The following is a 24,373-nucleotide window of genomic DNA, read 5'->3' on the forward strand; positions in this document are numbered from 1 at the left end:
TAATCCATCATGGGCCTTAGCTTATTGAATAGCCAGAAAATTGGTTCAAATCTTAGCCTCACAGCTGCCCTGCTCCTCATTGGACTCAGCTGGCTACAGAGGAAGGTTCTTTTGTTTGTTTGATTGATTGATTTTTGGTTTTTGGTGTTTTTTTGTTTGTTTGTTTTTTGAGACAAGGTCTGTCTATGTAGCCTTGGCTATCCTGGACTCGCTTTGTAGACCAGGCTAGCCTCAAACTGACAGCAATCCACCTGCCTCTGCCTCCCAAGTGCTGGGATTAAAGGTGTGCGCCACCACGCCCGGCTCAGAGGAAGGTTCTTGGGCACCACACATGCGTATGATTCAGAGTCTCCACCCTCAGTTTCTCAGATAGTTTCTGTGTGTGGAGAAGTTTCGGAGAGCCCATTCTCAGCGGCCATGCCTTGGGTGGGCCTGGGCTTTTCTGTCTTCTTATTTACCTCATGTCCCTGGGTCCTTCCTAAAGTTTCACATTTGGTAGCTGCCAACTCTGTAAATCTTCTCCTCCTCTTGGACACAACCTCTGAGGACTTTGCCAGTGTCCCAGGACGAAAGTGGCGTAGGTAGCAGGAAGGGAAGTGGAAGTGGAGGGAGCTTCCTGTTAAAAAGCGGAAGTTCATGTAGAAGTAGAGGTGGTGAGGATAGCTTCAGTCTGGAGATACTTTGGAAATGTCGCAGTTTGAGGAGACACTCTTTTGGTTTTCACACCCAAGGGGGAATGTTTTCCTGACATCTAGGGGGTATAGGTTCGGGATACTGTTAAACATTTCATAACATACAGAACAACCCTCCCCCGTACACACACACTGAAGCCGCTGCCGCCGCTGCCACCACAAAATGTGGCTAGTCCAACATGTCAGCAGTACCGTGCTAAACACCCTACAGCATGCAGAGCAACCTGCCCCACCCTCCGTCCCTGCCACACGCACACATGCTACCGCCATTACCTCCACGCCAGAACTAAAAGAATTATCTAGCCCAACATAACAACAGAGCAGTGAGAAGTGTTGCTGTGCGGACCCTCGTAGCACAATACACTCTGATGGAGGGAGGATTAAGGGGACCCCATCTCCTTCAGTGTGGGACAGTAAGCCCGACATGTTGCCTGTAGACTACTCCTATGGCATGACATGGTACCGCAGGGGCTGGGAGGTCAATAGAATTAGAGATGGAGCGTGGAAAATGAAGGAGAAACAAAAATCTACCGGAGAGAACAGAGAGAAGTGGGCTGTTAGTTTACTGTACCAGCTTGCCTGATAGGATCAACTTGCAAAGAGAAAGGCTTCCTTTGCCTTCCATTGCGGAGGTTCCTTTGCATAATTGGTCACTTGGCATAATTGATCTCTTTGCCTAATTGGTTCCTGCTGATGCTGTTGCTTTGGGCAAGCCAGCATGCCCTGTTAGGGGGTGAGGGAGTAGGGCTTGGGGGGGGGGCATGCATGGCAGAGCAGGACTGCTCATTTCATGGCAGGGTCCCCTCTAAGGGCATTTCCTCTATGGCCTGAAGTCCCCTGCTAGGCTCCACCTCTTAAAGGCTCCACTACTAACCAATAACAACATGGGCGAAGATCAAAACTTTGACATACACACTTTTGGGGGAACAGTCTAGATCCAAACTAAGTAGCCTCTATTGATGGCTCAGTGGTTAAGAGCGCCGCTTGCTCTTCCAAAGGTCCTGAGTTCAATTCCCAGCAACCACATGGTGGCTCACAACCATCTATAATGTAACCTGGTGCCCTCTTCCGGCCTGAAGATAAACAAGCAGACAACACTGTACAAATAATAATAAAATAAATCTTTAAAAAAAAATCCTCTATTGCCCGCACCTTACGGTAGGCACCCTATCAGTGATGTGGAAATAGAGGACAGCTTATTTAACGGTGTAATACAGAGAGTGGTTGATTGTTCCAACGACGGCCATGGCGAATCATGCCATCCTCTGTGCATATTTCATCTGCAGTGGATTTTGCCATTTTCTTCCTCCCAGGAATTAGACCTGTAATGGGCTACCCCATGAGCCTGGGCTGGCTTTGTCAGTTACCTTGATTGGAAAAATCCGTGGAGATGAGGGCGTTTGTGACAGTGATGTATAATTCTGAGGTTGTTCATCTTTCATGCTGTCTTGATGAAATATTTGTACCATTCTCTCTGGGAGCCCCACCTAACGTCCTTGAATGCAGGCCCGGGTGTCCAGGTACCCAGCCTCTAGCCAAGCATGCAGGTCGGTGTGACTATATCAGGGCACCTTTGACGAAGTCAGCTGCTCACGCCGTCACTGAATGACAAGGAATAATAAATTATGGTTAGTTTAAACCACTAGACATTGTGCATGCGTGTGTGTGTGTGTGTGTGTGTGTGTGTGTGTGTGTAGGTGTGTATGCATGTATGCAGGCCAAAGGTTAACCCTAGTGTCTTTCTCAGGGGCTCTTCACCTTGTCTCTGGGGCTAAGTCTGTTACTAGGAGCTGGGATTCCTTAATTAGGACTGCCTGGCCAGCAAGCCACCATGTCCATCTTCTCATGAGTGTACTGGGGATCAAGCGCAGGTCTTCGCGCTTGTTCAGCCAGCGGTTTGCCAACTGAGCCCCCACTGCGGTGGTCTGACGGACAGAGACAGGCACATGGATGTCGCAGGGGCCAGTGTGCATTTGCCTTGGAGCGTGAGTGTCAGGCGTCAGGTCAAGAGTGAGAAACCCTGAGCTCTTCCTCTTCTGCCTCTTGCAGCACTTCTCAGAACTCCTGGATGAGTTTTCCCAGAACGTCTTGGGTCAGCTCCTAAATGACCCTTTCCTCTCAGAGAAGAGTGTGTCGATGGAGGTGGAGCCATCGCCAACGTCGCCAGCACCTCTCATTCAGGCCGAACACAGCTACTCCCTGAGCGAGGAGCCCCGGGCTCAGTCCCCGTTTACCCAAGTGCCTACCAGCGAAGGCTTCAATGAAGGTAAAGATGACAGACAGCAACCAAACACGGGGCGGGGCGGGGCAGGGTGGGGTGGGGATGTGGGAGGGGGAGGGGCAGGGAGGGGAGGGGGATGGGCTTGAACTTTCTGAGTAGCTCCTTGAGGAGACAGGGTATGGACTTTGTTACTGTTAGCATCCTCATTAGCCACACACCCACTGCCTCTCAGGCCTGGTGCTAAGGATGTCGTAACTGCCAAGAGGTACAACATGAACTTCTCTGCCCTAGGCTACGTCATTCAGGGAACTTGCTGTGACTGAGTCTTGGTTCTCTCTTTGACCTGGACCCAGGGCAACGGAGCAGCCATTTGCAGACAAGCTGCCCTCCTGGTTGACCATACCTAGCAGTGTGGGAAGCCAGTTATTTCAGGGGGTCATACCATTTTCCTGACGGTTGCTCCCACATACCACACTTCCTCATGCTTTGCTGTGGTTAAAAGCCGATGCCTGTACCCACATGCATGAAGGAAGGAGCCGCTCCTCCGGGGGAAATTCAGAGGATGAACCAGTAAAACACCTTCTCTCGGGACTGTGGACGTGAAAGTTCCCCGTTCTTCCCTAGAATACGTTCTTTTTTGGCAGAGTCGCAACAATCAGCCCCGAAGAAGCGTGCTCTTCCATGGGCAGTGAAAGGGGTGCTGTGAATCTGGGCGTGGCTTCCTTCTTGCCTGCTGCAGCCTCAGCCACATACTCTGATTTTCCTTTTTCTGTGGAGAATTTAAAAGTATGAAGACTTAGCCCTTCCCTTTAGGCTGCCGGCTGTGCCTTCGTCAGTGGGATAAGATGTTTCTCCTCACGGGAAAGAAAGGAAAAGAGAACTGAGCTAATTTGAGGGCATAACGGGGCTTGGGGGTGAGACGAGGTGTTTAGGGTCTCAGAGCAGTGCCTGTGACTTATGGGTCAGATGTGTGTGGGCTCTCAGCTATTTCTCTAGTGCCTGGACCATGCCTTCCCCACTATGATGGCCATGAACTGGCCTATGAAAAAGCAAGCAAGGCCCCAATCAAATGCCTTCTTTTTATAAGCAACCTTGGTCATGGTGTCTTTTCACAGTATCTAGGGCACTCCCTTTTCCCCCATTTCCTGGCTACCTCCGATCTAGTCAGAACATTTTACATTTTATGGAAGTTAATATGGGCGTAATTACAGTATCGTCTTCTGTATCTGCCTTCTTCACTTAACATAAAGATGTGTCCTGTGTCACTAATTCACTCTGGGCCGCTGCTGAATTGAGCTTCACTGTATGAGTGCGCAATTCATCTTTTCATTCGCTTCATACCCTTTTAAGGTTTTGCCCATGTTCAGCTAATGAAAAGAAAGCTTTTCAGCCATTCAAAAAAAAAATGTATATATATATATATATCTCAGAGCGGTGCCTGCCACCTAGTGTCTCGGCGAGTTGTGTTCTCCGCACTCCAGGACCCGTCCCCTCCTTCAGGTTGTTCAATTTCAGAAATGCCCGCAGATCTGATGCACAATATGGCCCCTGTTGCTCCCAGCATGGCGTTCTCTCCTTAGCCCCATGACAGATTGTGTCTTAGTATTGTAACAGCGTACTATAGCACAAGTTATTGAAACGTACAGACTGCTTAGTTCTCCAATTTTCCATGTGATATGGTCAGACTGGGATTGACCGTAGGTAACTGAAGCCATGAAGAGTGAGCCGCAGACAACGGGGAGAGCTGTACCCTTCTCACCCCTCCCCATGTGCAGGTCAGCCCCTGGAGGTTTCAGGTGAAATTCACGCAAGCCCTGAGCTGGTCTTATTATTTTGTAAATGGACTTTAGCCTTCTGTGAGAGGTTAGACAAATGACTGTTAAGATTTCTTCTGACTCTGAGATTCTTTGTAGGGGTATACTCGCCTTCACGAAAGGTTTCCTCAAGTTCTTGTCATTGCTTTGCCTGTATTAGTCTCACAGTTCCTTTGATGCCTCAGTCTTTAGTCCTTCTTCATATGTGGGTTTAGTAACCTTCAGTGTCTTTTGTACTAGCTGTTTATGCTGTGTAACAAATACCCCCCCCCCTTTGATGACTTAGAATGGCCATTTATCTTCCCCTCATGAGTTCTGTGCTTAAGTCCTCTGAAGCAACTCACTTGTATGGTTTTGGTTCATAATTTGCCATGAGATTGGACTGAGATGCTTGCTGAAATATCTCCAGGGTTAGAAGCTTTGTCCTCAAAGCAGCAAGTCGCTGCTGGCGAGTTGGTCGCCCTCTACGTGGGTCTCTTCATGGGGCTGTTGGCTTCTTCCACAAGTGAGAAGCCTCCGGTGAGTTACCTTTCCTGACATAGCCAGGGAGGAGGCTCAGCTGCTCACACAGGACAACACTGATTCACTGTGGGAAGGGATTGCGCAAGAGAGTGACCAGCAGGAGGTGCGGGCACTGGAGGCCTCTTGGATGCTGACAGTCCACTGCGAAGTGAGGTCTCCGTGTCTGGGCCCCTTTCTTTACCTGGTGTTCCTGTTCTCCGCACTGTTTCTAGTCATTGACCCAGTGAGTCTCAAGTTATGTTCAAGGCACTGAAGAAATGTAAAGAGAAAATGTTTGTCTACTGCTCTCCCAGAATTTATCATCACCAGGAGGGGAGGGTTAGAAAAGTACACAACTGGTTCTAAAACCGCTGTCCATGTGCCAGCCAAGTAGAAGTCCTGTGCTCGGCACCCGCATGTTGTCCGATGTCTGCGTTCCCACTGCCTGGCTCGGGGAGGGCGGCTGAGCTTCCTCGCCCAGCTTCCCTGTGTGCAGAACTGGCCTGAGAATGACTTTCGGTGTTTTCTTTTGAGGACTGCGACAGTAGATTCCATCGCCCCCCCGGGTCTGGGCCTTCTTAGCTCTATTGCAGTCATTACTCACAGGCAAGATCTATCTGGAAGAGGACAGGGTGCTGTTCAGTAAGACTCTGTAGAGGATTTTTGAAAACTTAACTTATGTATCAAGAGACACGAATGTGCACACAGCGTGCACATGTGGAGATCAGAGGAGAAGGTGCAGGAGTTGGTTCTCTTTCCACCACTGTCAGTCCCGGGGATAAAACTCAGTTTCTCAAGTTCACCTCAAAGTGCCACCACCCACCGAGACATCGTCCTGATCCTATGAGCAAGGATCTCTCAATTTACCAGCCTTTGTTTAACAGTGAAATCCAGTGCGTACTGAGCTCTTTAACTTTTGAGTAGGTTATTTTATTTCTGCTAGTTCGTATATATATATATACACACACACACACACACACACACACACATACACAACAGATAGGTTTAGTGAATGTGCGCCAGATTATAATTGTCTAGGGAGCAAGAATTTACTATAAACATAATACTTTTTATTTGCGTGGAGATTACTAGTTTTCCTTGTATTTCCAATTATCTATGTTAGTTGCTGGGTCTCTGCTCCATTGTGTCTGGCAGTTAGCACTATGCTTGGCACTTTGAGCTGCTCAGTGAACATTTGTATCATTGAACTGTATAGCCAGCTGTTAAAAAAAAAAAGACAAGAGAGATAGAGCACCCATCTCTGACCTGTGAGGTCAGAGAAGCACCGTTCTGCACATGCCCTCTCGGTACATACTGCAGATGCAGAATTTCACCAGTGTTAGCCCCTGGCTGACAGCAGCTGCCATGTGCCAGGATCAAGCATGGTGCCGAAGAGCTATAGGTGTGTTGTTAATGCTTTATGGCTCCTTTTCAAGTTAATTTCATAGCTACTTTTTTTTAGTACCTTACCTTATAAATGCCAGTCAGTGACATGGGGAAAAATAGAAAGGACAGGAGCTTCTGGGAAAGGAGGATAAGTGACATGAACAAAGAGTAGTGGAAGACGGAAGAGGGAAAACCAGGGGTATATCTCACACCTGTGGTTTGCTGTTCGGAGGACACCACTTGGAGGTGACCTCATGACATTCGGTAGACTGACTTTGCTCCAGTTCCACATGCAGGTTGCACACCTACTGCGTGCTGAACTCTAGCTTAGATACTTATGAACCAAGTGGTGAAACGTAGACCCTACCTCTGAGCCACTCAGGGTCGGATGAGAAACTGTGTCCCTAATGCCCTGTTAGGCAGAATTTGGGTAGTGTTCCAAGAGGAAGTTGGACTGTGGGTGTTTCCCTGGAGAGAGCGTACCCTTTGAAGAGCCAGGAAGAGCGGCCTGAATGAAGCAGGCTTTCAGCCTTGGCACACTGCCTGGAGTCCGCCCCCTGGAGCTTGCTGTAGGGCCACAGATGCAGAGCAGAGGGCCAGGGCACCGGTGCTTTGAAACCAAGATCCCCAGTGAAAAGGCTGCTCACAAAACAGATCCCCAAGGGTCCAGGGTTCCTTCCTCTTCATTCATTAGCTGTTCTCCTTTGTCTCTGTGGGGGGCGGGTTATTGTCTCTACTTTGTCCTCCATTACAGAGACGTACCCCTGCCTGGTCTTTAATGGGGCCCGACACTTTTTGATGTAGTTTTCCACTGATTGATTCTTTCACTTCTGTTTGCTTCGTTTTCAGTGTTATCAGTTTCCTGGCTGATGTCTTTCTCTGTCTTTGGACTTCCTCTCCCAATGTACTGTTTCGCTCACTCTGGAGACTGTCCAGTCAGGGACTAGACTTCTTTAGAGCATCTGTTTGTTGGCGTCATCTACGTTCTTGTGAGAAGGAGGGCTGTGAATTTATCACGGACGTTGCCGCTGGCTCGGCGATTTGGGGTTTCATTCTGGGGAGTGGGTAGTTTGGGAGTGAGTCACGGAGATCACACCCCTTTGGGGGCATGGCCCCCCGGAAAGCAACAGAACCAAATATAATTAGAAAAAAAGGGAGAAAGCTAAAGCTAGGAGACACGTTCAGCCCTACAGGCTTTCAAAGCACAATGAGGGAACATAAGGGACACAAGACAACAATCCTCCTTCCAGGCTGGCGCTGGTCTGCCACTTAGGTTCTCGTTGGTTTCCATAGTGCACCTAAGCTGACGCTCACTGTGGGGAGAAACAATCGGTGGAGCTTGTTGACGAGGCCTTTTCTAACCTAAGACCAAAAGAACATACTGTTTGGTTCCCCAACTGGCTTGTAGCTCACCTGCTGTGACAGGCTGTGCTGCTAATTTGCTTAAAAAAAAAAAAAAAAAAAGAGGCTCGAGGGTTCCAATGGATTTTACAAAGAGCATACAGTCCACAGTCCATCTTAGTGAAAGTTCTGATGTTTTCTTTCATCTGTCTAAGTAGGAGATGATAAATATGGGATTGGAATTGTTTGAGATGTTTGACAGTAAAGGCATGCGTGGATAGCAGCAAGAGCACAGCCTTGCCTAGGACATAGCTTCGGCTATGTTTCTGGGTTTTGAGAATGAACAAGTGTTTGGTAACAACGTTACTGTAGTCTCTTGAGCCATGCCTTATAACCCCCCGGAAGGAGGAATCAATCCTTCCAGGTCCGAATGTTCAGAGCAGATGACCGCCCTGACAAAGTACGACTTCTCTTTGGGCAGCACGCAGACACGTGGTGTTTAAGAACAGCTGTCTGCACCAAACCCAACAGTTCTTACCTCGTAATAACCAAAGGCTGAAACAATCCCAAGGAGCCCTAGCCCCAAATGGTGGACAGCGAGCTCCCTACCGCCCTTGGGGAAGCCGGGACCTCAGCCCTCCTTGTCCTGCTCCGGTTAGATCAAACGCTGCTCTTCTGCAAACTCTTCTAAGCTAGAAAGCAGCGCTGGCTAGCACACACAGCTAAGTAGAGACTTGGTTTAGAGGGAGTCTCCTTTCTCTCTCTCTCTCTCCCACCTGCCATAACTCTTCTCTCCTCCCTCCTGTCCCTCCTAACTTTCCCTTCCTTTCCTTCCTCCTGCCATCATCCTTTTATCTACCCTGTTCCTTCTTGCTTCTCTTTATCCTTCCTGAGTCTCAGGCCAATCCTACCGAGCAAAGGGATGTGCGTATCCCATCCAGTGGAGTCTGGAGTCCTTAAGATGCGCCCAAAGCTTGGGGTGGTCTGCATTTGTTAACTTTTCTGGTAAGAGGCTATATAACTGTCTTTAGTTTGTTTTCTACGTTTGTTTATTGTGTGTGTGTGTGTGTGCGCGTGTACGTGTGCACGCGTGTGCCCATGTAAGGGCACGCACGTGTACATGCACCACAAATGCTGAGGTGTGAGTTGGTTCTCTCTTCCCACTATGTGGGTTCTGGGGACCAAGCCCAGGTCTGTTAGGCTTAGCTGCGAGGACCCTTACCCACTGAGGCACACCATGGGCCTTGATAACTTTATTTAGTTTCAGGAAAGATTCTGTGACTACAAATAAAAAATAAAAATAAAGTTAAGAAACCCTGGTCTAATACAGCACAGGACTCGTCCATTTCATAGCCAGATGACTGGAAGCCTGTCTGAAACACTGGAGCCACAGTGGGGCCTCACGGGGCTCAGGCCACAGAAGCCAAGCCCAGGAATGTGGCTGCCCATCACAGCCGTTGGAGGCAGCCCCCACCCCACTCAGCCACCTCTTCTCAGGGTACAGACTGCTGACAAGATGCTAAGAGTGCTTCCTGTTCAGCTGAAACAGTCAAATGAGAATAGGACAAGAATGAGGAGGCTAACTTTGGAAATCTGTCTGGTGCTATCTCAGAAAACTGGGAATAGGGCTTCCTCAAGACCCAGCTATTCCACTCCTTGGAATATACCCAGAAGATGCGCCAGCATACAACAGGGACATACGCTCAACCATGTTCATAGCGGCCTTATTCATAATAACCAGATCATGGAAACAGCCTAAGTGTCCCTCAGTAGAAGAATGGATAAAGAAACTGGTACATTTACACTATGGAGTACTATTCAGCTATTAAAAACAAGGAATTCCCAAAATTTGTGGATAAATGGATTAAGCTAGAAATGATCATAATGAGTGAGCTAACCCAGAAGCAGAAAGAGTCAAATGGTATATACTCACTTACAACTGGACACTAGCCCAAGAGGCAGGTCCCATGAAAGTCTTCACTTACCAGGAAAGTGGGACAGAGGGGAGACATCCTATTGAGACTCTAGGTGAGAAAATATAGGAGATAGGGAAATAGATGGATCCAGAGGGTCCTAGAAAACCTACAAGAAAAACACTATGATGGGTGAATCTGGGCCCAGGAGTTCTGCTTGATCTAAGGCACCAACCAAGGACAATTTGTGCAGTAATCATCAAACCCCTACCCAGATCTAGCCAAGGGACAGAACATTCTCCACAGTTAAGTGGAGACTGGGGACTGACTTTCACTCCAACTCTGGTGCCCCATATTTGGCCATGTCCCCTTGATAGGGAGGCCCAATGGCACTCAGAGGAAGGATAGCAGACTACCAAGAAGAGACTTGATATTCAGGGGGAGGAGATCCCCCTCAGTCACAGTCATAGGGAAGGGGAATGGGGTGAAAGCAGGAGGGAGGGAGGAATGGGAGGATGCACAGGATGGGATAGCAAATAAGATGTAATAATATGAATTATTTTATTTTTAAATAAAAATGTGTTAAAAAAAAAAAAAGAATGAGGAGGCTAAAAGAAATATCCCAGGAAAATGTTCCTGGATATGCGTATGAGCTGAGGAAGAAAGGCTTATGCTGAAATGAGCACAGCTTTGTATGTCACCCCAAGGAAGTCATCATCCTTAGTGTCTGTTGAGGGTGATGCTCCACTGTAATCAGACTGGGATGCTGGGTGTATTTTTCAGGTTTCTGTTACTGTGACAGATTACCTGATGTAGTCAGCTTCTAAGGAGAGACATTTTGATTGACAGCCCTGGAGGTTCCATTGCGTCTTCAGTGGGTGGGTGGGTGGGGGGGGGGCGCGGGTCAATGGTGAAGCAACAATTCACAGTGGAAGTTCATAGTGGAACAAAACTGCTCACTTTGGGACCAGAAAGTAAAGAAGAGAAAAAAAAAGATGAGACTGGGGTCCCCGAGTCCCCATGGAGAACATACATGCCCTGGCTGCAGACCTCCCACTAGGCCACATCTCTTATACTTCTGCCACCTTCCAGGAGTGCCAGACTATGTACGGAAGCACACGTGCAGGAGAGTACACAATCCACACTGTAGCTGGGCTTCTTACACTTTCATTTATGACACCTTTTGATCAAGAAATTTTTGCATGCCCCTTGGGTTAGAGGTGTATAAAATAGGCACAGAAACCAATTATTTACTATAATAAATCATAAATGGTTTTTAGAACAGTTCTTTAGTATACATGTAATTTTATCATTTATTGGAGACAAAGCAAACATACAATTAAGGAGATGACCACTTATTCATTTATTTTTGGTTTTTCAAGACAAAGTTTCCTTGCCTGTCCCGGACTCACTCTGTAGACCAGGCTGGCTTTGAACTCACAGATATCCAGCTGCCTCTGCCTCCCCGAATGCTGGGATTACAGGCATGCACCACCACCACCCGGCTGGCTGCACTTATTTTAATCCTGGCCAAATATTGGATGCTACTGGGTATAGTGTGTCTTTAGTGCTTTCTGAATTGATTAATATTTTGATTTAAGAATCATCAGTGTGTAGAATGTCGCTTTGCATGAATATATTCTACCACATGGCAAGAGTATGTTTAGGGTCTGTTGGAAATGCTGTCCTAATCCCAAATCAAATTCATCTAACATTAAAATAAATAAATAAATAAACTCAAGTCAGAAACTCCATTAGCAATTTTTAAAACCACACAGTCTCACACAACAGAATCCAAAGACTTACTAATTTGATACTTACATGCTGGAGAATGACATCGGAAAAAACTAAAAAGCCTTTGTTTTTTATGATTAAATCATTTTAATCTCTATAAGAGCTATTTGTATGGACACTGAAAATACTGCGGCCCGTGACATACAGTGGTCCTGAATCTGAGCGGAGGCGTTTTGGTCTTTGATTATTGGCGATGCATGTCACAGCCTGTACAGTGCAAGGCACACATGCTGTGAGCCCAGAAGCAAAGCTGCAGGAAAGTCACTCCAATGCGACACTCAGCGAACTCTGCCCGAATAACCTCCGATATGCATACATCTGATTTTAAATTAATTTCTGTCTGTTGTGCATTCAGAAGCCTTTTTACTGTTACCTAATTTGTCACTATCCCCCCATTCAGTCATGTGACTTGCAGCTGAAGAATTTGCAAAGTACAACACAAAGTATCCATTTTTCTTTGTTCTTTTATTTCAATATTTTTCCTGAAGAAGAAACTTAATTTGGTCCCTGTCCTTTGAGCTTGTGTCAGAATAGAGTTTAAGTCAGGCAGTGGTGGTGCATGCCTTTAATCCCAGCAGAGACAGGCTGGTCTCTGAGTTTAAGGTCAGCTTGTTCTACATAGTGTGTTCCAGGGCAGCCAGGTCTACACAGAAGAAACCCTGTCTCAAAAACCAAAAAGGAAAAAAGAAGAAGGAGGAGGAGGAGGAAGAGGAAGAGGAGGAGGAGGAGGAGGAGGAGGAGGAGGAGGAGGAAGAAGAAGAAGAAGAAGAAGAAGAAGAAGAAGAAGAAGAAGAAGAAGAAGAAGGGGATTTAATCTGTAAGATATCAACAGGCTAATCAGAATTAATGTAACATGCATTTGTGCCGTGTACAGCTATTGCAGAGGACCAGAATTTGGTTCTTAGCACTTGTGTCAGAAATCTCACCACCACTTGTGAATTCCAGCACGAGAGGGTTAGGCACCCTCCTCTAGCCTCCACTGGGTATTGTATTCCTGCGCACATACCTGGCCCGCCACCCCAGCCAACACCACTTAGACACACAATTCTAAAAGTAATAATAAAAGTGAATCTTTATAAAAAGACATACTATTGCTGCTCCAGGTCTATAGAGTATAGCTAGGCCAGGGACATCACTTGTGACCATTGTCCTGCTGATGAGCCCGCTGGGCCTTCCTAGGCTCACGGGCGTTGGAGGTGGCTGTACCAACTCCTTGAATTACGGGCACTGTTTTCACGGTTACCAATTGAAAGCAAGTGCTCAGTGAGCAAGCTGGTGCTGATGTGAAGCCACAGGGGTGTCTGAGACAAGATACAGGAGGAAACGGATGCCGGAGTTGAGCACTGTGGGACGGCAGGGAGCGAGGGTTGGAGCAAAGAGGTAAGTGTTTGTTGCAAAGCCAAGGAGAGAGTGATGGCTCGTCGCTGAGGCTGGGAGAGCAGAGAAGGGGTGCGCACACAGAGGTACTTACGGAGACCTGGGAAGCTGTGTGACGCAGGCAGCGGGTGCACACAGGGTTGTGTGTGTGAGCGAAGGGGAAGGGTGAGTCATGGGTCACTTAGAGTTCTGTTCTGTAGCCTTAGAGGGATCTCGGTGCTGCTGTGTTCCCAGGAAGTGGGACCCAGAAAAAGAAAGGCACAGAGATGAGATAAATAGCTAATCACATTTCCTTTGAGCTGTTGGTGTCGAGAGCGAGAGCATCGGTGTGAGTCATCCCAGAGGGGGCAGAGAGGGATGATGCATTTGTCAACTAACCCCATACTGGGTCCTCTGCCATAGGGTGGGAAACACAGTCAAAGAAGATGACAGTGTTTCCCTTAAAACAGTAAAATTGTGACCCCTTTGCTTAACCGCCGCAATGTAGACCCACACAGCGCAGCCACCTACCGGGTAAAGCCACTTTGATTTTGTGGGAATCACAACAGTTCTATCTCGGAGGAAGAAAAGTAGGATATATGCGACAGTTCTGTGTGGATCTGTGTACCAAACCAGTCTTTTTTTGATTGTCCCTTGGGTATATATGTGGTTCGTGCCCTAAGCACCACACCCTTCAGGAGACACTGTCTAAAAGCAGATCAAGTACAGCGTGGATCTCCAGAGTTATAGTATGTCGATTGAGGCTGGGCTCCGCTCAGATTAGGAGCAACTCAATCTTGGGTGAGTTGCTTTAATCTTCTGTCTCACCTTCCAGATCTTTAGCACAAGACTATAATACTTAGACACAGCATTGCTGGGGTAAGGGGCCAGGGTGGGGCCATTCATGGAATTAAAGGGGGTTAATACATATGACGCGCTTAGAGCACTGCCTGTTGCTTTGCAGGCACCAAGTATCAGCTGTTGTTGTTATTCTTCTTCTGGGGCTTGCTCTAAAATTAAATGCATAATTTACCACGTGCCTGTGATAGGAATGACAGGAGCCAAGTGGGGAGCTTCTGTGGACACAGGCACTGAAGGAACACAGTGTGACAGAGATAGCTGATTGTGTTGGTCTCAGTGGTCCATCCAGCACAGGCGAAGACCAAGGACAACGTGTCTTAGCTAGTAAGCGCTGGTCTTAAACCATGTTTCTGCATATCAGAAACATTGGACTGGTGGTGGTCTGTAGTATAGGAGTGATCAGTATTTTATCTTTTTTTCTGTGCCTACATATGGCCTCAAAAATAACGTTTATTAAAATGTAATCCTTCTAGGCTAGCACTGTGTTGAACCATCACTCCCTTGGAAAGCAGTGTGTGCGGATGAGAGTGGGCCCAAGTGGGCTGCCCAGCAGTTGTATACTTTTGGGCGAGTTTTCTCATTTTTTTTACAATGAGAGTAATGGTTGTATTAACCCCTGTGATTACTCGTAAGACTAAGTAAATATTTCCAAAGTACTCAGAACAATACCCAGTCCACAGCAAGTACTTCCAGCGCTGCCGAGTTCTCTATCGTGAACACTTCTTCGTCATTCTGCATGGGAATTCATGCAGGGTACCATAGGCACACGGGCCGCTGGCTTCCATGCAGCGGGCCCCAAGCTTGTCACTATTCTGATGTATTTCACAGAATTATTGCCCTGCAGGCTCCTGCCTTGAAGAACTCAGCCTTGGAATTTTAAAAGAACATCGGTTTTATTTTATTAGTCTGGGTGTTTTGCACGCATGTGCATCCCTGCACCACTTGTTGTGGTACCTGTGGCGGCCAGAAGAGGGCACTGGAGTCCCCTAGGACTGGAGTTACAGACAGTTGTGTACTGTAATGTAAGTGCTGGGAATCGAACCAAGGTCTTCTGGGAGAATAGCCTAGCCATCTCCCTAGGCAGGAGATTTTTTTTTAATGTGAGAAAAAAAATATAAGATTTGGGGCTGGAGAGATGGCTCAGCTGTTAAAGGCTAGACTCACGACTAAAAATATAAAAATAAGATTTGTCCATTTCTTTTAAAATGTTGAAAGAGCAAACAAATAAAATGAAGGTTTAGAGGAGGCATAGGTAACTTAGGTACTGTCTTCAATTTATACATACTATGTGGATGATAAATGGATGCATGTAGGACTGTTTTGCTATACAGCTGGTATTTGTATGATTTAATTCCTCTTAACAGTGTATGTTTACTCCTATTCTACATTCTGTGTGTGTGTGTGTGTGTGTGTGTCCATGTGTGTTCATGCGCATGCTTGTGCATGTGTTTATTAAATAGAAGTCTCCGTTCCGGGTTTGGCCTCTCCCCTGTAGTTACCTGCTGCACATGTGGGAATGATTGAGCTCTCCTCCTGGTGCTCTTATTTCATTGGCTGTAAGCAGATCGGCCCTTTTGGTCTTCATGGCCACCTGATGTTTTAGTCATTTAGCATCTCGGCGTTGATAGCTGTTCCATTCTGAGCTCAGATGTGAAGGGCTTGTTCCCTACCATGAGACAGTGGCCTCTTTTCATCTTTGCTGATAGCCAAGGGTGTGGCTGAGAAGACGCAGCCTTCATGGGGGGAAGCAGTGTAAATAAAATCCAGTGCTATAGGGGGTACTTGTCTTCCAGAATATACACTATGAAAATTAGGGGAGGGTGTCTTTCCTTTGAAATGAAACTTAAAAGGTAAGTAGATGCGATTCAGAAAACACTTTTTTTTTCATTCACAGCCTGAATTGCTAAATTTAGAAAATAGTTCCCCCCTCTGTCTGTCTCGTCTGTCTGTCTGTCTGTCTGTCTGTCTCTCTCTCTCTCTCTCTCTCTCTCTCTCTCTCTCTCTCTCTCTCTCTCTCGTGTGTGTGTGTGTGTGTGTGTGTGTGTGTGTGTGTGTGTGTGTACACAAGCCACTGAGGATGCTTCTAATGCTAACCTTCAGTGGCCCTAAAGAGCTTCTTCTTGCCAATAAAATTTAACAGCAAAGCTAAGGCCCCAGGCAAGCTGCTGCAGCACTTGCTCTTTCCCTCATCTTGTCCTTTGTTAACCTCCTACCTTACAGGTTGCATTTGCCCTTTGCTTTGCTCTGATTTGATTCTCGTCTCCACTGTGCGCAGAGGGTAGGCCAGCCCCCAAGGGCCGGCAGTGCACGCTCTCTTCGCTAAACTTCAACCACAGTGCTGCTCTCACCAAACTTCTTGCTGACTGCCCCTTCCGTAATCTGAAATCAGCTCTTTCACGACGCGCCTGCATGCGCGTGCTGGGGCAGACTGGGTGATCTATACATGTTTGTTTTTATTAATCATGCAAGTGCCAGTCAGAGCACAACTCTTGGGAGTTGGCTCTCTTCTCCCACCTTTATGGAGGTCCTAGGAACTCCTGTCGTCAAACTTGTGAGGCCAGTGCTCCTTCCTGCTCAGCCATCTCACCATTTCCTACAGAGATTTACTGACACACTCTTCAACTGATAACTTAGAGGAGTTATTCTGAAAATTAATGCAGTGATCTTATTGCAATAGATTCTGACGTCATAATTCTATCCATATTGTTGTTGTTGTTGTTTTAGCTAGCTACACTGTGTAAGAAGACATCTCAGACCTCCATACTGTGTGTGTGTGTGTGTGTGTGTGTGTGTGTGTGTGTGTGTGTGTGTGTGTAAAGTCTATTCCAGGGTAGCCTCATATTTGTTATATAGTTGAGGATGATCTTGACCTTCGGGTCCTCCCACCTCTCCTGCTGAGTCTGAGCACTGGGATTACCTGTACTTGTGTGGTCCTGGGGATTAAACTGGTGCTTTGTATATGCCGAGTCAGCATGCTATCAACTAGCCTACACTCCCAGCTCTAAATTCCAGTACTTGGAGTAAAAATCATTTCGCTACTCGAGTTCCTGTATCTCCACTGCTGGGGATTGGCTCATCGACGTGGGAATCAGATAAGTAACTGCTAGCCCCGGCTGCATTCGCTCGCCTCCCTGAGGCTAGCGGAGGGTGTAGAGGAATGTTGGTTCGGAACATGGCTGCTCTGGAAAGATATTCCCACCCGAAGATCTTCCAGGTCGGTGTGATCTGGCTGGAATACAAAAATGCCTTTACTCCAGGAGACAGAGGCAAACAGTTGTGAGTTCAAGGCCAGCCTGGGATATCACATAATGAAAGGCTTAGGTCTAGGCATGGTGGTACATGCCTTTAATCCTGAACAAAGCTAAAGTAAGCTTGTAGAAAGAAGCACCCATGTTTGAAAGTGAAGGCTAATTGAGTAGCAGAAAAGGTGACCAATCAGAGAGGATTTGACAGAACAGGATATGGCCAACTGTCACAAAAAGAGAGAGAGGAAAGAGAAGCTACTTAAGACATAGTTTTACAGAGAGAGGAGACAGTTTTACCAGGACAGTATTAGAAAAATGGGTTGCAGAGAAAGAACTCAGGTGAAGACAGAACAAGCCAGAAAATGAGAAGAAGCCAGAAGATTAGAGCAGATTGCTGAGTTAGTTTAAGGCCAATCAGAGCAATTCTGGGCCAAGAGAGAAGCTAGATTGAATAAGATGGGAGAAGAGTTTGAACCAGAACAGCTGAGTTGAACGAGCCAGCCAAGAACCCGAAAGAACAAGTAAGGGTGAGCTTATTAAGCAGTAAATCTCAGAGGCTGAAACGTTGTAGGCCTGGGTTAGATTGTATGGAGGCTAGAAGCTTCCAGCATTAGACCTAGGCTAGCAAAGTCAGTAAGCCTCCCAGACAACAATTGAGCCAGGAGAATAATAGTTTCTTTTACAAGAGAGTGGATGGTTCGGCTCATCTTGGCATGCCTTTGATATTTGAGGTCGTGCTCCTTCCTCTGGGATCAAGAGATTGATTATCCTAGAGCATCCTTCTTTTTTTTTTTAATTTTTTAAAATTAAAAAAATTTTACATATACATTTGTATTATTCCACATATATCCAATAAACTACCTATAGCAAGAATAACCATGATACAATCAGGAACTATATAAATGTTACATTCATAGTGTTTTGGCTATTTGTATTTGACAGCCTTGAAGAAAACATCTTTCCTATCTTGGTGCATCTAAAATTCTGAATGTAAATCAATCTCCATCTCATTTTGTCATTGTCAACTTAAAATATCTATCTAGACCTAAAAACATCTTAACCCCTAAACAGCTAAGTGTCATTTTAAAACTAAGCTACCTCATCTTCAACTCCATCAGACTTGAGAAGGAATAAACTTGATTACCTGAGTATGCCGGGAGTGCAGGTTAGTAGCTTTCCAAATGAGAAGATGACAGAGAGTTTGCTACCTGAATAGTCACACAAAACTCTCTATTATTTTGGAGCATCTTCTTCAGCCTTCTGGCCCAATATCTGACAGACATATTTGTGAGGCAGGAACTTTTGAGGACTTGCTTACCCTATCATGGCAGAGTTTGGCCATTGACTCCGCCTGCATTCAAGCTTGCATTTTTTTTAGGCAGAATTCTGTCTGTGGTAGAAACAAGGACATTTTTCCCAGTGGCTTGTTTGCCACATTTGAAGCCACCTCCATAAGGAGGTTCTTTGATGTTCATCATCCTCTTTGAGGTAGGCTGGCTGTTGCCAGGAGTTAACCAGTCTCATTGTCAGTGAATCTTTAAAGTAATAAAAACATTTTAAAATGCCATATTCTGCATGTCTGAGGTTTTTGAAGACCTTACCTAACTATCCTACCTTATCTTTCTATAGAATCATATCTATCTGTCACACCTAAGATGTATATTCTTGTGATAAAAGTAGACAAGTGATTCACATGACCATGATTTGATCAGCTGATAATCAACTTGTATAACATATTTATCCTAAACAGCCTGCAATAGCACTTTCAAAATAATGAAAGTAAACCTTGTATTATAATTTATTTATATGGTACAATACCTCATATTAGAGTAGAAATATATATATGTATATATATATACATATTATGTATAGTGTGTGTAAAGAACAAACTTATATTTTAATTCTATACCACTGTATCTAGAATTAAACTTATTTTGCATCTATATACAAAATTCTATACCAGTGAATTAAAAATAACCTTGTGAGTGACAAATGAGGCAATAAGTTGAGGAGTAGATTCACTAATCTGCTTTTTGTTCTATCTTCTCTATATATTTCTATATCCCCCCCCCTTTTAGATCATCCTTCTTATATGACAGTAAAAGTGTAAGAACATGGAGCCGATCTTAAATAACACATCCCAAGTTTCTGCTGTGTTGAGAAGCTAAGGGGCATTGTCCAGGTTAAATTACGTGGCCCAGCTGGAGGCCTTAAAAGCTCATACAGCAAAGGCACACACAGTTGGAGGGCATGGTGGCTTATACCAATATAGCTTGACTAGACCAAGACTCACCTAGGAAAGCAGCTCCTGGACGTGCTTGTGAGGAATCATCCTGATTAGGCTGATTTGGGCAAAATATTACCCTAAATGTGGGCGGCACCATCCCCATTGGGTTGGCATCCTAGCTAGCTGGGCACCGACATTTATCCCTCTCTACCTCATGAGTACAACGTGACTCTCCGCCTCACACTCTAACCACCATGCTTTCCCACCCATGATGGGCTTCCCTCAAACCATCTCTCTCTCTTAAGTGGCTCGTGTCTGGATATTTTTATCATGGCAATAACCAAAGTCGTAACTAGCACGGAGTGACAAAGCCGGCTGGAGTCAGCATGGAGCCTTTCAGCCATTGCAGCTTCTGTCTAATAACTGGGATCGCAAAGTCACAGAGGAGGCAGAGGCAAGGCATGTTTGTGTCTGACAACTGGGAGTCGTATTAACAACTCTCAAATACAGGCTTTCGAAACTCAATAAAACGTTAAAAAAGAAGAACGGCACGGTTCCTGAATGATTGTCTTGATCAACATTTACTGCTCAGGCACGTTTCCTTTGTCTCTTGTCTTCACTCTCTTAACATTGTTATACTAAGGCTTCCCTTAGTACACTATGGAGCTCTCCTTTATTATTGACAATTGCTTTGTAAATGTCATGTCAATGTCTATGGAAATATTCCACCGTATAGATAGACCATAATCCACCTCATGTTCCTCTCCTTCGTCATGGGTTGCTGTTTCCCATGTTCTGTCCTTCTAAGTAAGAGTGCACTGAGCATATTTACGCCTGCATCTTCACCCATGTGCTGACATGTTTCCTTTACGAGTGCTGGTAGGAATGCCGTGACCCAGGCTCTGACCTCAGGTGGCTTAGATATGTCCATCTGAGCATCTGTAAAAATGACACATTTGAGCCTGAGCTTCATCTTAACGCCAAACACCTTCAAGACGGAGGACGAAACCGCAGTATGGGCACATGAAAGCCATGCCAGCTGTTTCTCCTCATCAGAGCGCAGGGGAGCAGACAGAGCCTTGGACCTCTCAGTTGGAAGACGTCCATAGTCTTCAAGACAGTGAGCTTCCTTTTCAGCTACGGTTGCTTGCACTGTAGCCTCTGCTCCCAAGACGACGATGACTATGTTTTTTTTTTTATAGGACCAGGGGCTCAGCAGGAAGAGGAAATACTGTCCTTTCCTGTTTCCTACACTCTCTTATCTGTTGAGAATGGTTCTGCTCGACCAGAAGAACCGACTTCATCTTCTTTTGGGCTTCAAGTTCAATTATATTCTCAAGTTCATTTAATTTTGCCTATTGTGTGTGTGTTGTCAATTAAATTGGATCACACTCACTTTGTTTGTAACGTCAGGACGTGTGACCTTACCTCACAATTCGCTGGTCATTGCATGAGGTCGTTTTTCCCAGAGGTGTTCCTTGCCCCTTCATTTTAGTATACTCAGGGCTCAATTTCTTCCCACTCTATCCCTGTGGCTTCTGCTGGTGGCAAACAGTGTTCAGTCTATGAGCAGCTTCAGCATCTCACTGCTGAGAGGAGAAAGGGACCCACCCCATCTCTCTGCCCACCCCACCCCTATTCTGTCCTCTGTGATCTACATCCTCTCTCCATCTTTCCCTCCCTCCCCCATTCTGTCTTAGTTTGTCTCCTCTGGCTTCCTTGCTAAGGACAGCCATCTAGTTCCGAGCCTCCTTGCGGGAGAGTCAGTAGGCTTCTTTTGGCCTGTGGTTCAGTTGTTTCTATAAGCCGAGCAGGGTGCCCATCCGGGTAGCAGGACTGCGTGTCAAGCACGGCGTGGTCTCCCTTCTCTGCCAGCCGTTAAAAGACCCTTTGTTCCCTCCTTAGCCTCTCGGGGTCCAGGATGTCGCCCACACCCTGTGGCGGAAATCCCCCCCCCCCTGACACCAGATACTCAGCAGTTTACAAAACCCGCTCTGAATACGGAATGCCACCTTACGAGTGGGAACCTAACCTCTTCTGTGCTTGAAGGAAGTAGCTTATGGGGTTCAAGTTTATCTTTGTTAACTTTTGCTTTTTGCCACCGTTCCCATGTTTTCCTCCTTAGCTGTTCTGTGTGATTTTTCAAGTATGTGTGTATATATATATGAAAATTAGCGTCATATCCTTGAGTGCGTGTTCACAGTGGGAACTGCTTTGCACCCCTGAACAGTTATGGGCCACCAAGCAGGCAAGGCTTGTTTTCAAATATCTGAGAAACATGTTTGCTTTGTGTAGGCCCCATCTTCTTACATCTGGTGTCTGGTGAGGCTGTGGACTTTGGGAGCTGCTGGCCTTTCTTTTTTCTCTGCATGTTTCCAGACTCTTGGCTCTCTCTCTCTCCTTACCCCACCCTCTGTTCCTATAGGGCTGGGCAGAATAATTTTCTCTCAAGCAATTTGATGCAGCTCAAACGCCAGGGCAGTGTGTGTCCGGTGGCTGAGGATCTCCACAGGCTTTCTCCCCAGGCCCAGGGATCTTCACAAAAGCCTTGGCAACACTACAGGACCTAGGCTCGCCTGGATTTTTTTTTTTTTTAAATCTATTTCAGCCAGACAAACCCAGAACTTTCCTAGAGGTCTGTGCAGTGTCTTTGAAGTCTAGTTATGTTTGAGACATAAGTGGGGAAAAAGAAGAGGGCAAAAATATAGGGATTGGGAACTCAAGAAAGAAAGAGAGGAGAGAGGGGGGCAGGAGGGAGAGACGAATGAAGGAAGAAAACAAGTAACCGTTTGTGACATCTCTGTGGTGAGACCTTGCTTGCCAACCGTTAGCCTCTTTTTCTCTCTTAGTTTTGACCATATTTATTTACTATTAAATAAATAGCATATTTACTTGGTTTGAAAACTGAAAAGTATAACATGCCACACGTTTGTGTGTAGGCTTAGATTTTTTTTCACAAACCTACTGTGTTTAGGGTTCTTAAACGCCTTTATCTCCCTTCCAACCCCCAACGCTAGGTAGGAGAGAAAGAAGGTTAGAAGGAAGAAAACAGAGCACAGACCCCTTTCCTTCTTCTGGCTGGGTAGGGCTGTTGGATTCTTTTGGGGGCAGTGCCAATCTCAGCAGTCAATAGTAAGCACAGAAGGTAGTCCTCAGTCAGCCGCTCTCCCTTTAGGCTCTCTTTTTCATACCCCTTAGAGTCCTCAGAATTCAACTAACTCCAGCTGGTAAGGCAGTCGTCAGCTGTGAACAAGCTAAAGCCCAAACTAAAATCCCACACTTGGGATTGAAACAAAAAAAAAATTACATAACATAAATATGTTTCAAAAGTTTGTAAAGAAACCAAACCTTCCATTACATTTTGAGGTCTTTTTTGTTGTTTTGTTTTTCTAAGATAGGATTTTTCTGCGTATCCCTGGCTATCCTGGAACTCACTCTGTAGACCAGGCTGGCCTCGAACTCAGAGCTCTGCTTATCTCTGCCTCCCCAGTGCTGGGAACAAAAGTGTGTGTGCCACCCCCACCTGGCAAATATAATAGGAAAGGGACTTGTTTGTTTGTTTGCTTGCTTGCTTGCTTTTTGAGACAGGGTTTCTCTGTGTAGCCTTGGCTGTCCTGGAGGACTTACTTTGTACATCAGGCTGGCCTCAAACTCACAGAGATCCTCCTGCCTCTGTCTCCCCAGTGCTGGGATTGCACGTATGTGCCACCACGACTGGCTCCTGTTACGTGTTTAAAAACCTTCCCTCCCATCTTATTCTCCACCCACTTAGCTTCTTTCTTGCAGTTCCCGGGGAAGCCCAGGGTACTAGCTGTTTTTCCTTTACTGTGATAAAACAGCATGACCAAGACAACCCGTAGAAGAAACGGCTTACTTGGACTGATGGTTCCAGAGGGCTAGAGTCAGTCACGGCAAGGGGTTGTGGCAACAGGTAATAGCGATGATGACGGGAGTAGCTGAGAGCTGAGAGCTTCATGTCTTGAGCTGTAGGCACGATGACGGAGGGTGCCCTGGGAATGGCATGTGCTTCTGAAACCTCACTGTCCACGCCCCGCCCCTACCTCCAGTGATTGGCTTCTTCCAGTTAGGCCACGCCTCCTCAACCCCAAGCCGCGCCACCAACTGGAAATCAAGTACTCAGACACCCAAGCCTGTGGGGGGACATTCTCACTCAAACCAGCACTCCCAGTTTCTAGCTTTTCCATGGAACCTTCCCACCATTCTTTCAGGCTTATCATATCCAGCTGTGCACAAATAGTGAAAAAAAAATTTTTTTTTAGCCATTCATTTCCCCATCCCTGTATATCTCCTCTCACATACTGTTTCCCTTTATTCTTCTCTCCGTGGTCCTTTGTTGGAGCTTTGGTCAAGGAGTGGTCGGTGGACACGGGTCTCGCTTCTACCTGGTGCCCAGATGTGCTCACATGCGGCTTGTCCTTTTCCCACAGAGGAGGTGGAGAATGAGAAATGGTACCTGTCTACAGACTTCCCTACAGCCACCATCAAGACAGAGCCAATCACCGAGGAGCAGCCCCCAGGACTTGTGCCCTCGGTCACTCTGACCATCACAGCCATTTCCACTCCTTTTGAAAAAGAAGAGTCCCCTTTGGATATGAATGCTGGGGTATATCCAGTTTTCTTCCTTATAAATATAGACGTCAGAAGGCAGGGATCTGTAGTCTCCGATAAGGCATGTATCCTAGGAGATACATGCATCTGAGGGAGAACAGCTATGTATGTTTGCATGCATCCATGTATGTATGTATGCACAAGTGTATCAAGAATATATTAATTGTTATCAACACTGATGATGATAACTTTGAAAGGCATTGTGCAGAAAAAGCCACGGTGAAATTAAAACCGCAGATGAGTAGCCGTGGGGAAAGGATTGAAGTTGCCCGTGGCGTTGACTTTCACTCTCCAGTGGGAGAAGCATGGTGGAGGTTATGGTAAAGTCCACACCATGCGGTGCCATGGTGACTGTGAATGCTGGTTCTATGTAGACTTTTCCTTTTATAGTTC

The 24,373-nt window shown here is 46.2% G+C and overlaps 1 protein-coding gene across 2 annotated transcripts in view; it reads left to right on the forward strand.

Annotated features, from left to right (window-relative positions):
- CREB3L2 (cAMP responsive element binding protein 3 like 2) overlaps nt 1–24,373 on the forward strand; it is a 128,277-nt gene that overhangs the window by 68,697 nt on the left and 35,207 nt on the right. For both annotated transcript variants that reach the window (XM_084786823.1, XM_084786824.1), the window contains exons 2-3: nt 2,742–2,958; nt 23,800–23,975. In XM_084786823.1, the coding sequence (XP_084642949.1) occupies nt 2,742–2,958; nt 23,800–23,975 (393 nt within the window). The remainder of the gene's footprint in view (nt 1–2,741; nt 2,959–23,799; nt 23,976–24,373) is intronic.

The sequence above is a fragment of the Acomys minous genome (genome assembly GCF_964271855.1).
Source record: "Acomys minous genome assembly, chromosome: 6".
Classification (NCBI taxonomy): domain Eukaryota; kingdom Metazoa; phylum Chordata; class Mammalia; order Rodentia; family Muridae; genus Acomys; species Acomys minous.